The sequence below is a fragment of the Pleurodeles waltl genome, chromosome 10, assembly GCF_031143425.1.
Source record: "Pleurodeles waltl isolate 20211129_DDA chromosome 10, aPleWal1.hap1.20221129, whole genome shotgun sequence".
Taxonomy (NCBI): Eukaryota; Metazoa; Chordata; class Amphibia; order Caudata; family Salamandridae; genus Pleurodeles; species Pleurodeles waltl.
The window spans coordinates 600,178,102-600,196,496 of NC_090449.1; the positions used below are offsets into that span (position 1 = coordinate 600,178,102).

Below are 18,395 nucleotides of genomic sequence, written 5' to 3' on the forward strand. Positions count from 1 at the left end.
TGTAGTGGTATACAGTGGGATAGCATAAAGTTGAGTGTGGTAAAGTTAAGTTACGTTCTCTAAATACTGCAGAGTTCATTTTATTTACGCAGACTGTAGTGGTGTACAGGGATAGTTGTATAGAGTGGAGTGTTGTATAGTGTAGGGATATATATTGTAATATCATATACTAAAATAGCGTAAGTTGCGTGGCGTACAATGGATTATAGTAGAGTGTTGTCAACTGGGATAGTATACACTGGAGTGCGGTACAATGGCATAAATAAAGTTTCCCTAACTATAACTTATGTTTAACCTTTGTTTTTTTTGTGAATGTCGATGGTTTTTATGATCTTAATAACAAATGTGTATTATTCATACAGTTTACCGTTTTGGAGTGGTGTTATGGAGTGTGGTACAATATAGTGGAGGATAGTGTTGGAAGTCTACTGTGGTACACTATATTCTTGTATAGTGGATTGGAATGAGGTGGATTGGAGTGGTGTGCACTGGAATGGCATACAGCTGAGTGGCATAGAGTGAAGTTGCATGCACGTTAGTGGTGTACACTGACGTCAGATACAGTAGAGTACCATATATTACAGAGTCATAAAGTTCATAAGCGTATGATGTAGGAGTATACAGTGAGATGGCATAAGGTTGAGTGTGGTTAAGTGGAGTTATGTTCTTTAAATACTGTAGAGTGTATTTGCATAGACTGTAGTGGTGTACAGTGAAGTTGTATAGAATGGAGTGATGTATGGTGTCTGGGTATAAAGCGTGCTATCCCATATTTAAATAGCTTACAGTTGAGTGATGTACAGTGCAGTATGATAGAGTGTAGTGTCATAAACTGTAATAGCGTACACTGAAGTGGGGTACGGTGCAGTGCCATGTAGTGGAGTGATTTACAGTTAAGTGGTGTACAGTGGGCTTTCGTAAAACCGACTGCGGTATACTTTAGTGTTGTAAAGTAAAATTGTGTATAGTGTAGTGGCATATATTGCAGTGTCTTACAGCGCATTAGTCCAGAGTGGAATAGCAAACACTACATTGGGGTACAGTGTAATATGGTACAGTGCAATGGTGTATACTGTAGTACCATATAGTGTAGTGGCATACAGTGGAGAACTGTACATTTAAGTAGTGTTTACGGTAATAATGTTGACTTTACTAGTGTTAAGTCTTGAAACGTACATTTCAGTGGCATTTGGTGGAGTAGCATAGAGTAGTGTGTGGTAGAATTAAATATTACATTAAATAAGGTTAATTATAGAAGCATAGAGTCCAGTAATGTACGCTAAAGTGCTGTTTAATGAAGTGACGCAGAATGTAGTTTTTTTTTAACTGCAATAGCTTAGAGCAGTGTTTCCCAAAGTGTGCACTGCGGCACCCCGGTGCGCCATCAGCACTCACCAGGGGCACCGCACACTTCTTGGGAACACTGAAATGCTTTCTGTTTCATACTGCCGTACGGTTTCATTCTATAAACACATTACATTTAGAATGGAGCTGTACAGTAGTATGGAAAAGAGCGAATCACAGTGGAAATAAATCAAACTTGCTATGGTTTTGCAATGTTACGTAGAAATTGTAAAACCCATCAAGTTTGATTTGTTTCCACTGCACGTCTCTCTTTCATACTACCGTACAGCTAACAAAGCTGCATGGTAGTATGAAAGAGAAAGACTCACAGTGGAAACAAATCCAAATTACAGTGGACATCGTAACATTGCAAAAACCTAACAAGTTTGATTTATCTGCATTGCGATTCTTTCTCTTTCATACTACTGTACAATCCATTCTAAAGACAAATTATGTTTAGAACGGAGCCATACAGTAGTATGAAAAAGAAAGAATCACAGTGGAAATAAATCAAACCTGTTATGGTTTTGCAATGTTGCGTAGTAAATTGTAAATCCCATCAAGTTTGATTTGCTTCCACTCTGTTTAATAATTTGTAAATAAAAACGTATCAGTGCTGAAAGCTCTCCTTTGAAACACGCAGCTGCTGCAATTAAATATGCATGCACATAGCATTGAGGCAGAGGTAATTTAAAGTCATCTTGGGCCTCTTCAGTCCATTTGCATCCTCTCCCTGCCCCTTCAGTTCACTCTTGCAGCTTTCTCGCAATGTGGAGCTTTTCAGTCCTTCTCTTCCTTCGTCTTTCCCATATGTACCTTTTCCTCACAGTAAATGCCTTATGCAGAAACTTAAGTGCTAGTCCTTACAAATAAGTGCTGGTGCCCCCACTGGAAACCCAGTGCTTAGTTTGTAAATAAAAATGTGCTGGTGCTCAAAGCTCTCTTTTGAAACAAGCGGATGCTGCATTTAAATGTGCGGGCCTTATCGAGCCTCTTTAATCCATTTACAACCACTCCCTACTCCTTCAGCTTACTCATGCAACTTTGTACTTTCTCCCTTTGTGATGCTTTTTAATTTTTCTCTTCCTCCATGTTTCCCATATGTATCGTTTGCTCATACTAAATGTCTGATGCAGAAAACCAGAAACCACCAGCTCAAATTAAGCCCTGCGGAAACCACCGGCTCAAAATGAGCACTGTTTGCAATGCGATTCTTTCGCTTTCATACTACCATACGGCTCCATTCTAAAGATGTTATGTTTGGAATGGAGCTGTACGGTAGTATGAAAAAGAAAGAATCACAGTGCAAACTTGTTAGGGTTTTGTGATGTGCATTTGCAGCCCCAAGTAACCCATGTGGGAATGCCATAGGGGGGAGTTATGGAAGCCACAGCTGTCAGCGACTGGAATGGTTTGGACCAGTGCATGACATATTGCCTAATAAATAAAGAGCGTGTCGGCTTAGGAAAGGTCAGGTCAGGCACAATCAGGAAAGTGATGGAGTGTTATTTCTGTCCGTGTTCTGCTGCTACTCAGGAAAAGCGGGTAATCCTGAAATTTCAAACATGTCAACATTTAAGAGGAAAGTGGGAGATTAAAAAAAAAAAAAAGATTTGGGAGAATGTATTTCTTCCCTTCAGGCCTGAATCAGGTCTATTGTCATATGTGGGACTTTCAAGTGTGGTGCTGCAGGATCTGAGATCATAAATGCTAATGTGCTTTTTTTAACCTGCTAGGAGCAAGAAAAAGGTGCTATGGCAGGCAGAAACAGCACAACAAGAATGTTGTGCACTGGCCTGCAGCTGCAGAATACTGGCAGTGCGTACTCCAAGTCTCTAAAGACAAGTCCCTATCGCAGAAGCCCTTTATCGGCTTCATCCCAATTATTTTCAGGGAGGAAAATGAAAGTGCACCGGATTCCTGTCTTTTATCCCCCCACCCATCAAAAAAGTGACATAACGGGGAGCCACAGTCAATGGCCAATAGGTCAAGGGAGCCACGGGTCAAAAAAGTTTGGGAACCACTGGCTTTGAGTATATTTTGGTACTCTGCAGTGGTGTATTCTGCATTTTAGTAGAATTGAGTGGCGTAGAGTAGAGTAGCATACACTGGAATAGTGTACACTCCAGTAGTGTACCTTAGAGTGGGGCAGACTGGAGTACAATATGGAGAAGTAGTGTAAAGTGTAGTTGCTTACAGTGGAAAAGTCAACAGTTGTACAAAAGTGTAATAGAATATAGTAGGGAACTGAATAATAGCATAGAATATAGTGCTGTAGATTGGAATGGTGAACAGTGGAGTAGAGTGGAGTAATGTACAGTGGTTTAGCATAGAATTTAGTTTTGTATAGTGGAGTGTCATAAAGTGGCCTGGCATATTGTAAATAGTGTAGCGTGCAGTGGCATAAAGGCAACTTTTATTGACTAGAGGGAGTGGCGTAAAGAGGAGTGTGTACATTAAATAAAAGGTACCATAAAAATGTATGAAAACATTTAAATGTTATATCTCCAAAATATCAATTATAGTATGTAAATTATATTTTTTATGGCTGTATATGTCAATAGTGTAAGCATTTGTAAGCTAATAAGTTGTAAAAATGTACTTACATATTGTGTTATACTGTCTACAGTTAATAGTATATCAGGATACATGGGTCTTGGAACTGGTGATGTGATATGTTGATGGCTGTGTTTACCAAAGGTAACCATCAGCAATGTAGTTTTATATTTTACATTTTGCCCATACTAAAAGTGGTATTTTGTTGAAATTTATCAGGATTAAATATTATGTTGCATATATGTTTATTTTGTCTTCCGGAAGTAGATAATGAAACTATTTTGTAATGTTTCATGTATTTACAGTTAGTGATATGTCTTGTCACTTTTTCTTTGTTACAGAACTGCAAGTGTTATTTTGTTTGCATTTTTTCAGATTATATTTTATGGTGCACAAATGTTTATTTTGTGTAGTGCTAGTAAGTAATGTAATTATTTTTAATGTATTTAAACTTAGTGATTTCTCTTGTTGCTGCATTTTGGCCAACTGTGGGGGTAATTAGCGTTAGTAGCACAGTACATAGTAATCACAAGTCTTTAGCTGATTAGGTAATCATTGCCTTTTAAAAAGTTAAAGGCAGCCATGGTATTTTTCTGGACGCTTTCCCTGTGTTGTGCGAGATATATATATATATATATATATATATATATAAATCTACTACTAGACTCTGAATCTCCTTGGGGGCACAATCTTGATGCTGAGTTACATGTTCATCTTAGATGATACAATGATTATTTATTGTATTCACTCTTAATTAGTAAAGAGATCTTGAATGTTGTGCAATTCTGTTCATACATAACTGTGGATATAATATCATTTTATTACTGCCATTCATAAGGGGTGATGTTAAAACTATAACTATCATAAGTAAAGGGGCAGATATTTAGGAATTTATATTTGTCTCCAATTGAGGCTTTATGAACTTTCTAGAAAAGTGTTCATTTTTATTTGTATTTTTATATATATCCTTTTCAGAATTTTTTTTAGGATCGTTTCTTCCTTAGAATTCAATAAATATAGAAGACTGAATCAATATATATATATAGGAATTTTTTCATCATATAATAGTTTTTTAACACTAATTTGCACTTGTTATATACACTTTTAGAACATAGAAATATTTTAGATCACACAGCACTTTGCACTTTAGGCTGAGGCTTCTTCCTAATTTCATATTGAATACATGCATTTATGGAGCAACCTATAATATAGATCAGGATAGAGAAGATTTTATCTACACAATACATGCATCGCACCTTTAGACATACATTCATGTACCATGATACAATTAGACATATCTTTGGTTCAAGGTATTTATTGATTAGTCATAGAAAACAAAGTGTAGGTTGATAGTGAAGTGAGAAACTATAATAAAATATCATACTTCACTGAAATCTACTTAGATATTGTAATTTGTTATCGATATGAGATTGAATTGATAATATATAATTGGTTTCCGTTTTGAATTTAATGATGAACATGATTTCATATATTTAAATTATAACTGTATTGATAGTTATTTTGTTGATTGTTTTTTATATATTGATGAATTTCTTACAACAAACCATTTGTAATATTTTACAGTATTTTGCAACATTTACAATATTTGTGATACATTGATTAATTTTAACAATTGAAAGAATTATAAATAAACATTTGTATACCCACAGAGACAAATATATTCCACAAAAATATACCCCAAAAAACATACTCTACAAATATTTGATCAGTTTGACTCATGGAGGTTGACCAGAACAACTGATGACAGTGGGTTTAATGATGTATTAACATGCAATATTATGTATGGAATAGTTAATTAACGATTTTCACAATAATGAATTAATGATATGTATTATACATTTTGGATACCTATGTGACATATATGATGTATTTATGTCTAAATTATTTAAATTATTGACAGCGATTCATGTACCAATTGTACATTTTAAATTTCAAATTGTAGGTTTTTGCATGTTTTAAGATGGCCGCTGCATTGGATCACACTAGAATGTTATGGAAATAAATGAAGGATTTCAACTTGTATTTATATGGTGCCGGGTTGATAGCCGGATTTGTCCAATAGAAGGCGTTCTGTCGAAACGCGTTGACATCTTACTTCAGGACTCTGTGTTACCCTTACAAGAAATAAATTCAATGAACTGAATTTGACCTTGCTGAACATGACTTTGTTTCAATAATTGGGATCTGACTAACGGGATCGGTGCAGCCGTCAGATGGTTATCGTTCCATCTGTTGAAGATTATTTTTAACGTGGTCTCCGGTACGCGATACGGCTGGCACGCCGGTTGAGTGCGCATGGATTTCACAACTGGAGGAATTTGGAAATCGCTTTTCACGCAGCACTGTGCCTTCGACATTTGGATGCGAAAGCAGCCGGACTGACTCAGTAGGAGTGTTACTTTCCTCTGGGGGGTTGGAGAACGCCCGCAGGGTGGAGGTCACATTTCTCCTTGCAGTTAGGCTATTAAACATCCGGAGTTCTCATCTCGTATTTGAAATTGGCACACAGCCCTGAAAACAAACGACAAAAAGAAACATTTCAAAGGATTTAATGTCAGTGTTTGAAATACGGCTTTCCTGTGAAACATTGTTACAAGTCTAGAACTCAATTATAAGAAAGAATTAACAAGCCACAAAGTATTCAGTTCGCTATCGGTGGGTATTTACACAGCGTCCTGTATTTTAAATTCATTCACTCTTCACGTTTCGTTCTCCTTTTAGTAGCTATAAACTGAATACTATAGAGTGACTGTAATTCTTGGGTAGCCCGTGGTTAATATATCTTGGCCGAACGGAGAAAGCTATGGGAGCAAGCAGCAGCCGAATTGTTTGACAATTCCAAGATTAGCAATGGACCCCCGGGGATTCAGATGCATACTACCTCCAGCATCATTAGCCAATTAGAAAAAGCACGTATTTCGGAACTAAAAAAATGGTGGGAAATGACTTCATTAACTAAATACATCGAAAGTGGTAGAGTACCAAGGGGTCTACGTATTCTAATATTACCCACTCTAGGTGATATGGATCCAAATCTACTGGAGGAATGGAGAATGCAAACAGCAGACTGCTCAACTAAACTCATGGGAACCCTAATTACCCTAGCTAAAAGACGAATGGATGAACAAATCATTAAGATTGAACAACTAACTAAAGATCTAGAAAAGATAGTTAATCAACAAGAAGTTTCTAACCAGCTAGCTAAAATGGAAGAACGGATCAAATATAAGGAAGAAGAAATTAAATCACGTAAAGCACACAAGTTTAACAGAGACAAGTTGGATTATGAGCATGGAAGAATCTATACGTTTGCTCGGAAATACGATACTGCAAGAACAAAAGATGTGTCCAAGAATGGAGCAGATGGTGTTATACATCACACATCCGCTGATGACAGCTCAGAGATAGAATCCTCTGCAGATGAGGTACCACGAAATAAACTGGATTTTCAGGGGGAAATGCATCTTATGCAAATGGTTACGCCACCCCCTGGTCAAAACCGCAGACGTAGTAGAGGAAGCGGAAGACGAGGCGGGGTAAGAAGAAGCAATCAACAGTAAGAGTGGAATCGAACCCCCAACTTGCCAGCAATCTGAATCACTCTAGTACTGTTGTAAACATCTCTCACAGTACTTTTACAGATAATCAATTACACATACTTGATCTAGGACTAAGCTTCTGTCCGAATGTCCAGTGGGACTATGTTGGCACACGAATTGAGCTCTACAAATTTGTTCGCAAATTACGCTTAATTAAACACTTTTCTAACAAGGATAAAAACCGAATGGTAGAGAATGTGAACACAAGGGCTGTAGTCTCCGGATTTAATATTGTGGATAGTTCACAATTGATGGCTATTAACGATCTAGCCAATGAGAGTAATGAATTTGGATGTTCCAAACACGATGACACCAACATCAGCACTTCTACACTTAATGAGATGGGATTTGTAACTAATCTTTATGACAATAGTCATCTGAAATTGTCGAGCAGATTTAATCCTCCACTACCTAGTGGAAATTTGATTGATACATTCCATGAACTAGTGATTAGCGATATTGACAAATTCCGCATTAAAGGTCCATCGAAAATATCGAAAATAACAAATAGATCCAACTTCACTCAACAAGACTGGAAAGACTTAAATACATTGAGATCCAACACGTCCATTGTTATGAAACCCTCAGATAAGGGTGGCAACATCGTCATTATGGACACAAGTGATTACACCGAAGAAGCTTATCGACAACTGATGAATATAGATCATTATGACAAGTTGCGGATTCACCCCATAACCCAATATCAAGTGACATATCATGCAATGCTCAATGAGTGGTATACTAAACAACTTATGGATTATGATGAGCTTATGTATTTAAAGATTGATCATCCTAAAATTCCATGTATTTACTTTCTGCCTAAAATTCACAAGAACAAATCACATCCCCCAGGTAGACCTATAGTCAGCATGAATCAGTCTCTGCTTGAAAACACCTCGCGATATTTAGACCTGTTTCTGTGCACCTTTGTCACTGAATTACCATCATATCTACGTGATACTAATGATTTTCTGGCCAAGATACATAACATTCCATGGCATAGAGACTATTTATTGGTCACCATGGATGTAGCATCTTTGTATACCTCCATTAAAAATCAATATGGGTTACAGGCATGTAGATACTTTTTACAAACACGACCTATTGAATTTCTTGAGCACACCAACATGCTCTTATCCATGCTACAATTCTGTTTAACCCACAATTTGTTCCTTTTTGATAATGATTGTTTTTTACAAAAACAAGGGACGGCTATGGGGGCGTCCTTTGCTCCCACGTACGCCAACTTATATATGGGCTGGTGGGAGAAGGAGGTGGCATGGTCTGAGAACAACAACATCTATATGGATAGAGTCGTATTGTGGGTGCGCTATATTGATGATCTCTTTATTATTTGGGATGGTACAGAACAATTATTGTTGGAATATATAAACATACTAAACAATAATCAATTTAACATCTATTTGGAAGTCACTTTTAGTAGAGAAACTATTGAATTTTTAGACGTCCTATTAAAAGTGAAAAACGATCATCTAGAGACCACCGTATATCGCAAACCCACGGCTTGTAACTCCATATTACATGCTAATAGTGGGCATCCCATGGCATTGAAATGGAGTATACCGTATAGCCAGTTTCTGCAGGCTCGCAGAATATGTTCAGATGAGAGTAGATATGATTCAGAAGCCAGGACAATGATGGAAAGATTTTTAAATAGAGGTTATCCTCTTAAAATTTTGATGGATGCACAGAACAGAGTCAAAAACAAGAGTAGAGATGAGTTACTTTTCAACAACAAAGCAACCAATAGTGAGCTGAAACAATCATCGCCCAGAATATTTTTGCAGTATAATCAACAACATGATTCATTGAGAACCATACTTCAAAAAAATTGGCACATTCTACAGAATGATGCCACTATTAGGGACAGCATTGGTCCACATCCGTCAATAACTTTCCGTAAAGCTCGCTCACTGGGGGATCATTTAACTAGAAGTTATTTTTCTATGAAAGCTAATACATCCTGGTTGAGCCAAAAAAGTTTGGGATTTTGGAAATGTGGCCATTGCAAGGCTTGTAAGTATGCACAAAATATGCAAAAATATCAAACTTTCGATGGTCGCTATTGTGAGATTAAAGATCGTATTACATGCGACACGGAATTTGTGATTTATGTTGTCGAATGTGGATGTCATAAAAAATATATTGGCAATACTATCCACAAGTTAAAAGTCAGATTTTTACAACACTTTAGAGCTATAAAAAATCAGGATAGAACATATCCCCTGGCCAAACATTTTTGGGACATACACAAAGGAGATTCTATCACATTATCATTTTATGGCATCAAAACCATCAAAAATAATCCCAGAGCCGGGGATAGAACATTAGAGCTTAGGCAAATGGAATCGAAGATGATTCTACTACTAGGCTCTGAATCTCCTTGGGGGCACAATCTTGATGCTGAGTTACATGTTCATCTTAGATGATACAATGATTATTTATTGTATTCACTCTTAATTAGTAAAGAGATCTTGAATGTTGTGCAATTCTGTTCATACATAACTGTGGATATAATATCATTTTATTACTGCCATTCATAAGGGGTGATGTTAAAACTATAACTATCATAAGTAAAGGGGCAGATATTTAGGAATTTATATTTGTCTCCAATTGAGGCTTTATGAGCTTTCTAGAAAAGTGTTTATTTTTATTTTTATATATATCCTTTTCAGAATTTTCTTTAGGATTGTTTCTTCCTTAGAATTCAATAAATATAGAAGACTGAAACAATATATATAGGATTTTTTTCATCATATAATAGTCTTTTAACACTAATTTGCACTTGTTATATACACTTTTAGAAATATTTTAGATCACACAGCACTTTGCACTTTAGGCTGAGGCTTCTTCCTAATTTCATATTGAATACATGCATTTATGGAGCAACCTATAATATAGATCAGGCTAGAGAAGATTTTATGTACGCAATACATGCATCCCCCTTTAGACATACATTCATGTACCATGATACAATTAGACATATCTTTGGTTCAAGGTATTTATTGATTAGTCATAGAAAACAAAGTGTAGGTTGATAGTGAAGTGAGAAACTATAATAAAATATCATACTTCACTGAAATCTACTTAGATATTGTAATTTGTTATCGATATGAGATTGAATTGATAATATATAATTGGTTTCCGTTTTGAATTTAATGATGAACATGATTTCATATATTTAAATTATAACTGTATTGATAGTTATTTTGTTGATTGTTTTTTATATATTGATGAATTTCTTACAACAAACCATTTATAATATTTTACAGTATTTTGCAACATTTACAATATTTGTGATAAATTGATTAATTTTAACAATTGAAAGAATTATAAATAAACATTTGTATACCTACAGAGACAAATATATTACACAAAAATATACCCCCAAAAACATACTCTACAAATATTTGATCAATTTGACTCATGGAGGTTGACCAGAACAACTGATGACAGTGGGTTTAATGATGTATTAACACGCAATATTATGTATGGAATAGTTAATTAACGATTTTCACAATAATGAATTAATGATATGTATTATACATTTGGGATACCTATGTGACATATATGATGCATTTATATCTAAATTATTTAAATTATTGACAGCGATTCATGTACCAATTGTAGATTTTAAATTTCAAATTGTAGGTTTTTGCATGTTTTAAGATGGCCGCTGCATTAGATCACACTAGAATGTTATGGAAATAAATGAAGGATTTTAACTTGTATTTATATGGTGCCGGGTTGATAGCCGGATTTGTCCAGTAGAAGGCGTTCTGCCGAAACGCGTTGACATCTTACTTCAGGACTCTGTGTTACCCTTACAAGAAATAAATTCACTGAACTGAATTTGACCTTGCTGAACATGACTTTGTTTCAATAATTGGGATCTGACTAACGGGATCGGTGCAGCCGTCAGATGGTTATCGTTCCATCTGTTGAAGATTATGATTTTATATATATATATATATATATATATATATATATATATATATATATATATATGTGTGTATAATCAGATCCTTCTCGCACTGCAACTGACTCGCCACTCCCGCACTCGCCACGCAACCAGCACACCAGGATCCAAACTACTACATTTATTGAATATTTTTTTCCAAAATTGCTGCATTTAATAGATGTACGTGTTTTGTCAACAAGCCGTTGTCAAACTTATATCATGCCCAGTTCACCTGAGATAAAATACCAAAAGTGATGACAATAAAAGAAGGACTAAAAAAGCATCATAGATGTAAACGACACATCTAACAAATGCAGTAATTTGGATTCTGGTGTGCTGGCTGGTTTCTTCTTCTGGATGAGAGGAGCATGTCTCATATAAATATATATATATATATATATATATATATATATATATATATATATATATATATATGTATAAATATATATATCACTTAAACAAAGGTTACAGGGACGTTATAGTTAGGCTCACATTTAAACATACAAAACCACAGAAATTCAGTTGTGAAAGTTAGAGTTATTTCAAATAAATATAACTCATGCCCTAAGGTAACTATAACTTGTGCCCCCGCCATGCACGTTTTTCTCATGAATAATTTTACAGAAAATGTTGCAATGATATTATCAATGATGTTATAAAAGACGTCATGAGTGCTGTAATATCTGAGGTAATTAGCAGTTTATGGCGAGGGTGCGAGTTAGTTATCTTTGGGCACATGTTATAGTTACTTGAAATAACTCTGACTATAACAGGTGAATTTCTGTGGTTTTGTATGTTTACATATGAGCCTAACTATAACGTCCCTGTAACCTTTGGTCTTTTAAGTTATTTTTTCTATGTTTCTTTTTTTATTCTATACTCTAACTATAATGTTCCTGTAATCTTTGTTTTTTTCAGTGAATTTTTATGTTTGTTTTTTTACATAAAGTAATTTGATTACTACACGTTAATCCAACCACCACCACACACTGCCTTTGGCTGTGCGTGGCGGGGGTGGTGCCAGTGTTTTGCTGCAGGCCAAACCCCTATAACCATCCAACGCAGCGCTGCACATGCGGGGTTGTAGCTTAAAGGAGGCAACATTAAATATGTATATTTAGGGGGGAGGCGCATGGGCCCCCGAGCCCTGAGGAACACCACCTTCCCAGGGTTGCATAATAAAAATAGTTGGGGGGGGCACGCAGACCCCGGGCCCTAGAGACCACCACCTCCCCGGGGCTACATTTAATAAATATATTGGGTGGCTGCGCAGGACCGCCCCTGGGCCCCAGGGACCATCACTTCTTCGGGGCAACATTTATTAAATATAATGTGGATCCGCGCAGACTCTCTTCCGGGCTATGGGGACCACCACCTCCCTGGGACTACATTTATTAAATATAAGGGGGGGTCACGCAGACTCCGCCGGGCTTCCTAAGCCAATTTCGTTCCCAGGGACCCTATTCCCCAGGACCTGGCCATGCGTTCTCAGGTGCCCTGGACCCACCCAGGACACCCAGTACAAACTCATGGGGACTGTTGGGGGTGCCTCATGGCCCTGTGGTCCCTCCCAGATCCCGTCTCCTGCAAATAGCAACTCACTGCGTGCGGGGACAATAATTTCATCTCTTTCCCGGCCTACACGTTAGAGGGCTGGGAAAAAAATGAAAACTCTGGTTCCAACAAGTGTGAGCATTTTCAAAGCTCCCGCTTGCTGGAGGTGGAGTGTTTGCTTTTGTTTGGTGGGAGCTGGCACAGTATGTGCCAAGCAAAAGCAGACAGCTACTTCCCAAGGGTTGGGCACCTCAGGATGTAACAGGAGCCGGCCCTGGATGGTAGTGGTTCCTAAGGCCATATATGGCAGGGAGGTGGTAGTCCCAGGGCCCGGGAGGTCCCCCTGCCCCTGCATCTTTTTTTAATTGTAGCCTCAGGGACGTGGTGGTCCCTGGGGAGGTGTCCTCGTGGCCCCCCTGCTTTAGTTTATTATTGTAGCCATGGGAAGGTGGTGGTCCCCAGGGTCTGGGGAGGGTTACACACCCCCCTGCATAATTTATTTGATCTAGCCCCGAGGAGGTGACAGTTCCCAGGGCCCCTGGAAGAGCCAGTGTGCCCCCAGCTTTAGTTTATTATTGTAGCCCTGGGGAGGTGGTGGTCCCCGGGGCTCAAGGGTTGGTCTGCACGGCCCCCTCCACATAACTTAAAATTCAGCCCTGGGGAGGTAGTGGTCCCGGGAGCTTTTAGCAGCCCTAGGAGGGGAGGGGGGCGCATGCACCCCCCCCTCCTTTTCCGTTTGTTTTTGAGACTCAGCTGAATCTGAGTCTCAAAATGGCTTCCAACACTTCCTGAATATAGTGTTGGCAGCCAATCAGATCTTCGTAAAATCTTAGTAATTGCTCCAGAGTCATTAGACAGGCCTGTATTTGTCTAAATCTTGTTTCTGTATCTTTTTCTTTCACAGTATCTACCAGGAAGTCCAGTCTAGATTTCTGCTGTGCTTTCTTCATTGCTAATTGGAGTATTCTTTTGGAATAGCCTCTTTCTTAAAATATCTTAATTGCATCTCCCGCTGCTACTTGAAAGTCACTATCCCTTGTAGAATTCCTTTTAATTCTGAGTAGTTCTACATACGAAATGCTCCAATTTAAATTAGTGGAGTGACTACTCTTAGCATGGAGAAGGGAGCTTCCAGCTGTCGGTTTTCTTAACAATGTAGTGCACAATAAGTTGCAAATCCAAGAAATTCACATTTTTAGTACTGACTTCCCCAGGAAACTGTAGGTTAACTGTATTATTGCTTAAAATAGACAAATGTGACCTAGATGATTCTTCAGTACCTCTCCAGATTATGAAGAGGTCATAAATGTACTTATACCAAAGCACTCAACCCATATTTCATTGACTTCTGACCAGGCCACCTGCTTCTCCCACCAGTCCACAAAAGGATTTGCGTAACTGGGGCAGAAGCAGGTGCCCATCGCTGTATGGGGATTTGTAATGTTGGCCCTGGAACGCAAAAATATTATTCATCAACCAAAATTTGATCATATCAATCAACATCTTGTTGTGTTCAACAAATCTCAAAGAATGTCCCTTCAGAAAATATTCAATAGCTCATAGTGCATCTTCATGCGCAATGCTGGTATATACATTTGTTATATCTAAGGCTATCATAAGAAAGACATTGACGAACGCGTTTGCCGAAACGTTCTGTTTGCATATCGGTTCTATGTAAAGGAATGAGCACCTTCTCATGAGTGCCGACTTAGAGTTTGTTGGAGCATTTGATATATACACACACACACACACACTTTCTTGGTATTGTAGTAGCTAATATGATAGCTATGATATGTTCTGCAAGGTGATATTTAATATACAACATGGTGGTAGAGTACCTGCAACCTCTTCCCCCTATAGCTCTCTCTCCTTCTCCTTCCCTCTCCCTCTTTCTTCCTCTCCCTCTCTCTCGCCCTCTCTCTCATCTATCACATTGATTTTCCCTCTAACTTTCTCTCTTACTCTTTCCCTCTCTTTTTCTGCCTTTCTATCTGCAGAATTATTTAGCTGACATTAGAATTCCATGCTTCCTTCTGTAGGTTATTAGACTCATTATATACGGGTCCATAAAGTTGGCTTGTATCAAGCAGTTTTTTACTTTGTGTTTTTTTTGGCGTGAGGAGGGTAAAATTCAGTGTTGTGTCCCTGGAGTAGAAAACAATCAGTGCTATGATCGAAATATTGGGAGCTGGAAAAAAGTTTCAATACATTTTTAAGGAGAAACGCATATCGAATGAGGTAAGTAACAAGGGCCACATACACCGAGAATTTAACTGCGCAACTCTGCTCAAATACTGTGTTGCTTTATATGAATGGCAACAAATTCTACAGTGTGTATTAACAACATATCACACACATACCTATGATATCAGCCATGCAAATGCTAATAATGTCATGCTTGTGTGGCACTAAACAAGATTTTGTGTGTACCACGGTGCATAAGCAGTGAGCAATAACTTGCATGAGATTCGTTCTTGAGGCAGGAAGTTGCCTTCATGAAGAAATCTGCGCTGGAAACTCTAAGTGTCAATATTTGTATTATGTGCAATTTTTGCACAAATCATTGGGCATAGAAATGTCACCTGATTTCCATTTGGCCATTGTTTGCAAGTGTTTTAATATGGCCATATTATTCCACGCAAACCAAAGTCTTGCTACTTTGCATAACTTTAGTTGCTGTAATTTGGAGTGGAATTGTCCGGTTGTCTACTTTGGATTTTACTGGTTACACCGTTGTCCATGCTTGTGGTTGAGCTGTATGCAACGAAGTGCTGCTTAGTCCTAAGCTTGTGGCAACTTTCGAAAGTAAATCGTTTGTGAGCAAACATGGATCAATGCTGTTGTTTGCATGACAGCATTGCATTGCCAGAACATACGTGCTCAGTTTTCTAATCATATGCCAAAATCTTTATGGTAGAGTGCCAAACATGTTTGTTGACACGTATCACAACAAAGCACAGCTACTTGGTTTTAGAAATACCCCTTCTGGGGAACCATCGGTTGTATGCGTTCTTCGCCATTTAGCTTGCCCTCCTCCTCCAAGCCAGCCATAGAAGCAGGACAAATAAAATCATCCTATGGGACATCAGCCTTGGACTTGAGCTTTCTGAACCATTTGATCCACATGGTTCTTACATTGCTCCACCATATGCCTCTAACTTCAGCCTTCAACGGTTCGTATCACAGCCCATGTCCCAGTTCTCAGGCTTCTCCCAGGGAGTCGCTCTGGTTGTTCGGAAAGAGGCTTCCTCCGTCTTTGTTTGCCTAGTTACCAGTGCTTTAAATGGAAAAATAGAAGTGCAGGTACTCTGTGATAGAGTACCTGCTTGTTTCCGAGAAGTGCCGGTACTCTCCAATTAAAAGTATTACGTTTATCTTGAGATATGCCGGTACTCTCCCGCTCAAAATAAAAAAGTGCCGGTACTCAGTACCGGAGAGTACCGGCCCATTTAAAGCACTGCTAGTTACTTTAAAAAAACAGCTTTTCTACCTACAGACATTCTTTTTAGGATATTAAGTGGAGTTAATCTGCCATACCTAGAGCAGAAAATCTTCCATGAAAGAATGCAAGTGTTGCTCTGAAAATCACTGCTGTAAAAAGCTGTCAGTAACGCAATGGAAGGTAAATATGCAGCCTTATCATACTAAGGAACCCCAAGCGATTCCTAAAGGGTGGGGCATATCAGTACTTATAGTATCCTCGTCACTGGTGCCATGTTACAACTTCTTGCACATAAAGACAGATTTAACACCGGTGGCACTAAAGAGCAAGTCGGACAACAAAATAAGTCATTTTGGCTCTTGTTCCGCTAGCGAATAGCAGAAGCACTGTAGCGGGATCTAAGTTGGGCACATTTTCCCTCTTCGCCGTGGCTCAGGTGAAAATTCCACTAGCAGCGGTAACTGATTTTCCGCTAATCAAGATCTGAATCATGCCCTAGACTGAGCATCGTAAAAACTGATAGTTTAGTAAAGTCAATAATTTTAATAAACAACTAACATATTTATTTCAAAAGAAAAAGTCTGCACATATACTAAGGTCTCATATTCGTCACGCCTTTTCCTTGTGTGAACTCTAAATGGTAATAAAGTGACGAGTGCTGAGCACCTGTTGTTTGGAGCAGATGAGCGCGGTCACGTGTCACTATGATTCTGACTGTCAGATCATCGTGCATTTAGTAATCCCTTAGAGCCAGATTACTTCACCTGTGCCACCGGTGCTCACTTCTGTTGTAAGTATGTGATCATTTGCTCTGTTTCTTTTTATGGCTCTGCGTGCTTGCTTTATTACAGCACAAATCACTCACTATTCATTGTTTGTCTACAAAGACAAATACAACAAGAAGTGCGAAAGAAATGAAGCGAAGTACCACAATTTGCAATATAGTGCTAAATACCACAAAGGCATTTTATGTAATCTCTTCAACTAGAACATGTTGTCACTTTATTGTATTTCACATAGGTATCTTCTAGGATTAAAAGGTCGCATGTAAGAAATGTGCGCATTGAAATGTTTTGTTTCTTAAAATATATTTTCTAGAAAGCCAAGCTAAAGCTGGTTGGATTACCCTTACCGCAATTTAGATGAAAACCGTTGATATTTTTTTAGTTTTAGGTTTGATTTTTATTTAATATAGTAATTTATCTCTCCTTCTTTATTGTGACAGCAAGTTCAAAGCCAAATCTTTTTAAAGAGACCTTCAGCTTTCAGCAGCATATTTCTACAAGCCCAGTGGACGACGGATATACAGATGTTTCAACCACTGACGAAGGCGCAGAGCGGTTTTTAAAAACATCTACTGCACGGTTAAACTCCCCTCCAATGCAAGACTCCAGTGAACCACTTAAGAAATCAAAACGGGTGCGCGCACCTGTAAGTATACTGTAATCCTATCCTCTTAGGCTTTATTGAATCAGAAGAGGGAATGAGGGGTGTCTGTACCTAACTGATGAATGGGATCACCCCCAATATCAGCTACTATTCTGTAAAATGTGGTCACCTGGCTAAGCCGCTGACTTTTGGTCTTGGAAACCTGGATTCTTAATTTTGCACACATCTTCATCAGAAGACTGGTTTGAACAGAATGTGTCTCGAGATAAACTTCTCCTCACACCACTGTCTTATCGGTGTATTGTGTTACATTTGAATACACACAACTTCGCACCACACACTGAGGTGTCTGCCACTTTCCTACTGATTCCCCTCCTAAGTCCCCTAGAGGTGAGTCTGTTCACGGTATGCATGATACGAGATACATATAGAACAAGCATTTGCAATGTAATGCGTCTTGCGTTTCCTCGAGTTAGAGCAATTAGCATTGTAATTCCTAACTAGACTT

The 18,395-nt window shown here is 38.1% G+C and overlaps 1 protein-coding gene across 1 annotated transcript in view; it reads left to right on the forward strand.

Annotated features, from left to right (window-relative positions):
* DLEC1 (DLEC1 cilia and flagella associated protein) overlaps positions 1-18,395 on the forward strand; it is a 535,808-nt gene that overhangs the window by 58,749 nt on the left and 458,664 nt on the right. The window contains exon 6 of the mRNA XM_069211058.1: positions 17,724-17,929. Coding sequence (XP_069067159.1) covers positions 17,724-17,929 — 206 coding nt within the window. The remainder of the gene's footprint in view (positions 1-17,723; positions 17,930-18,395) is intronic.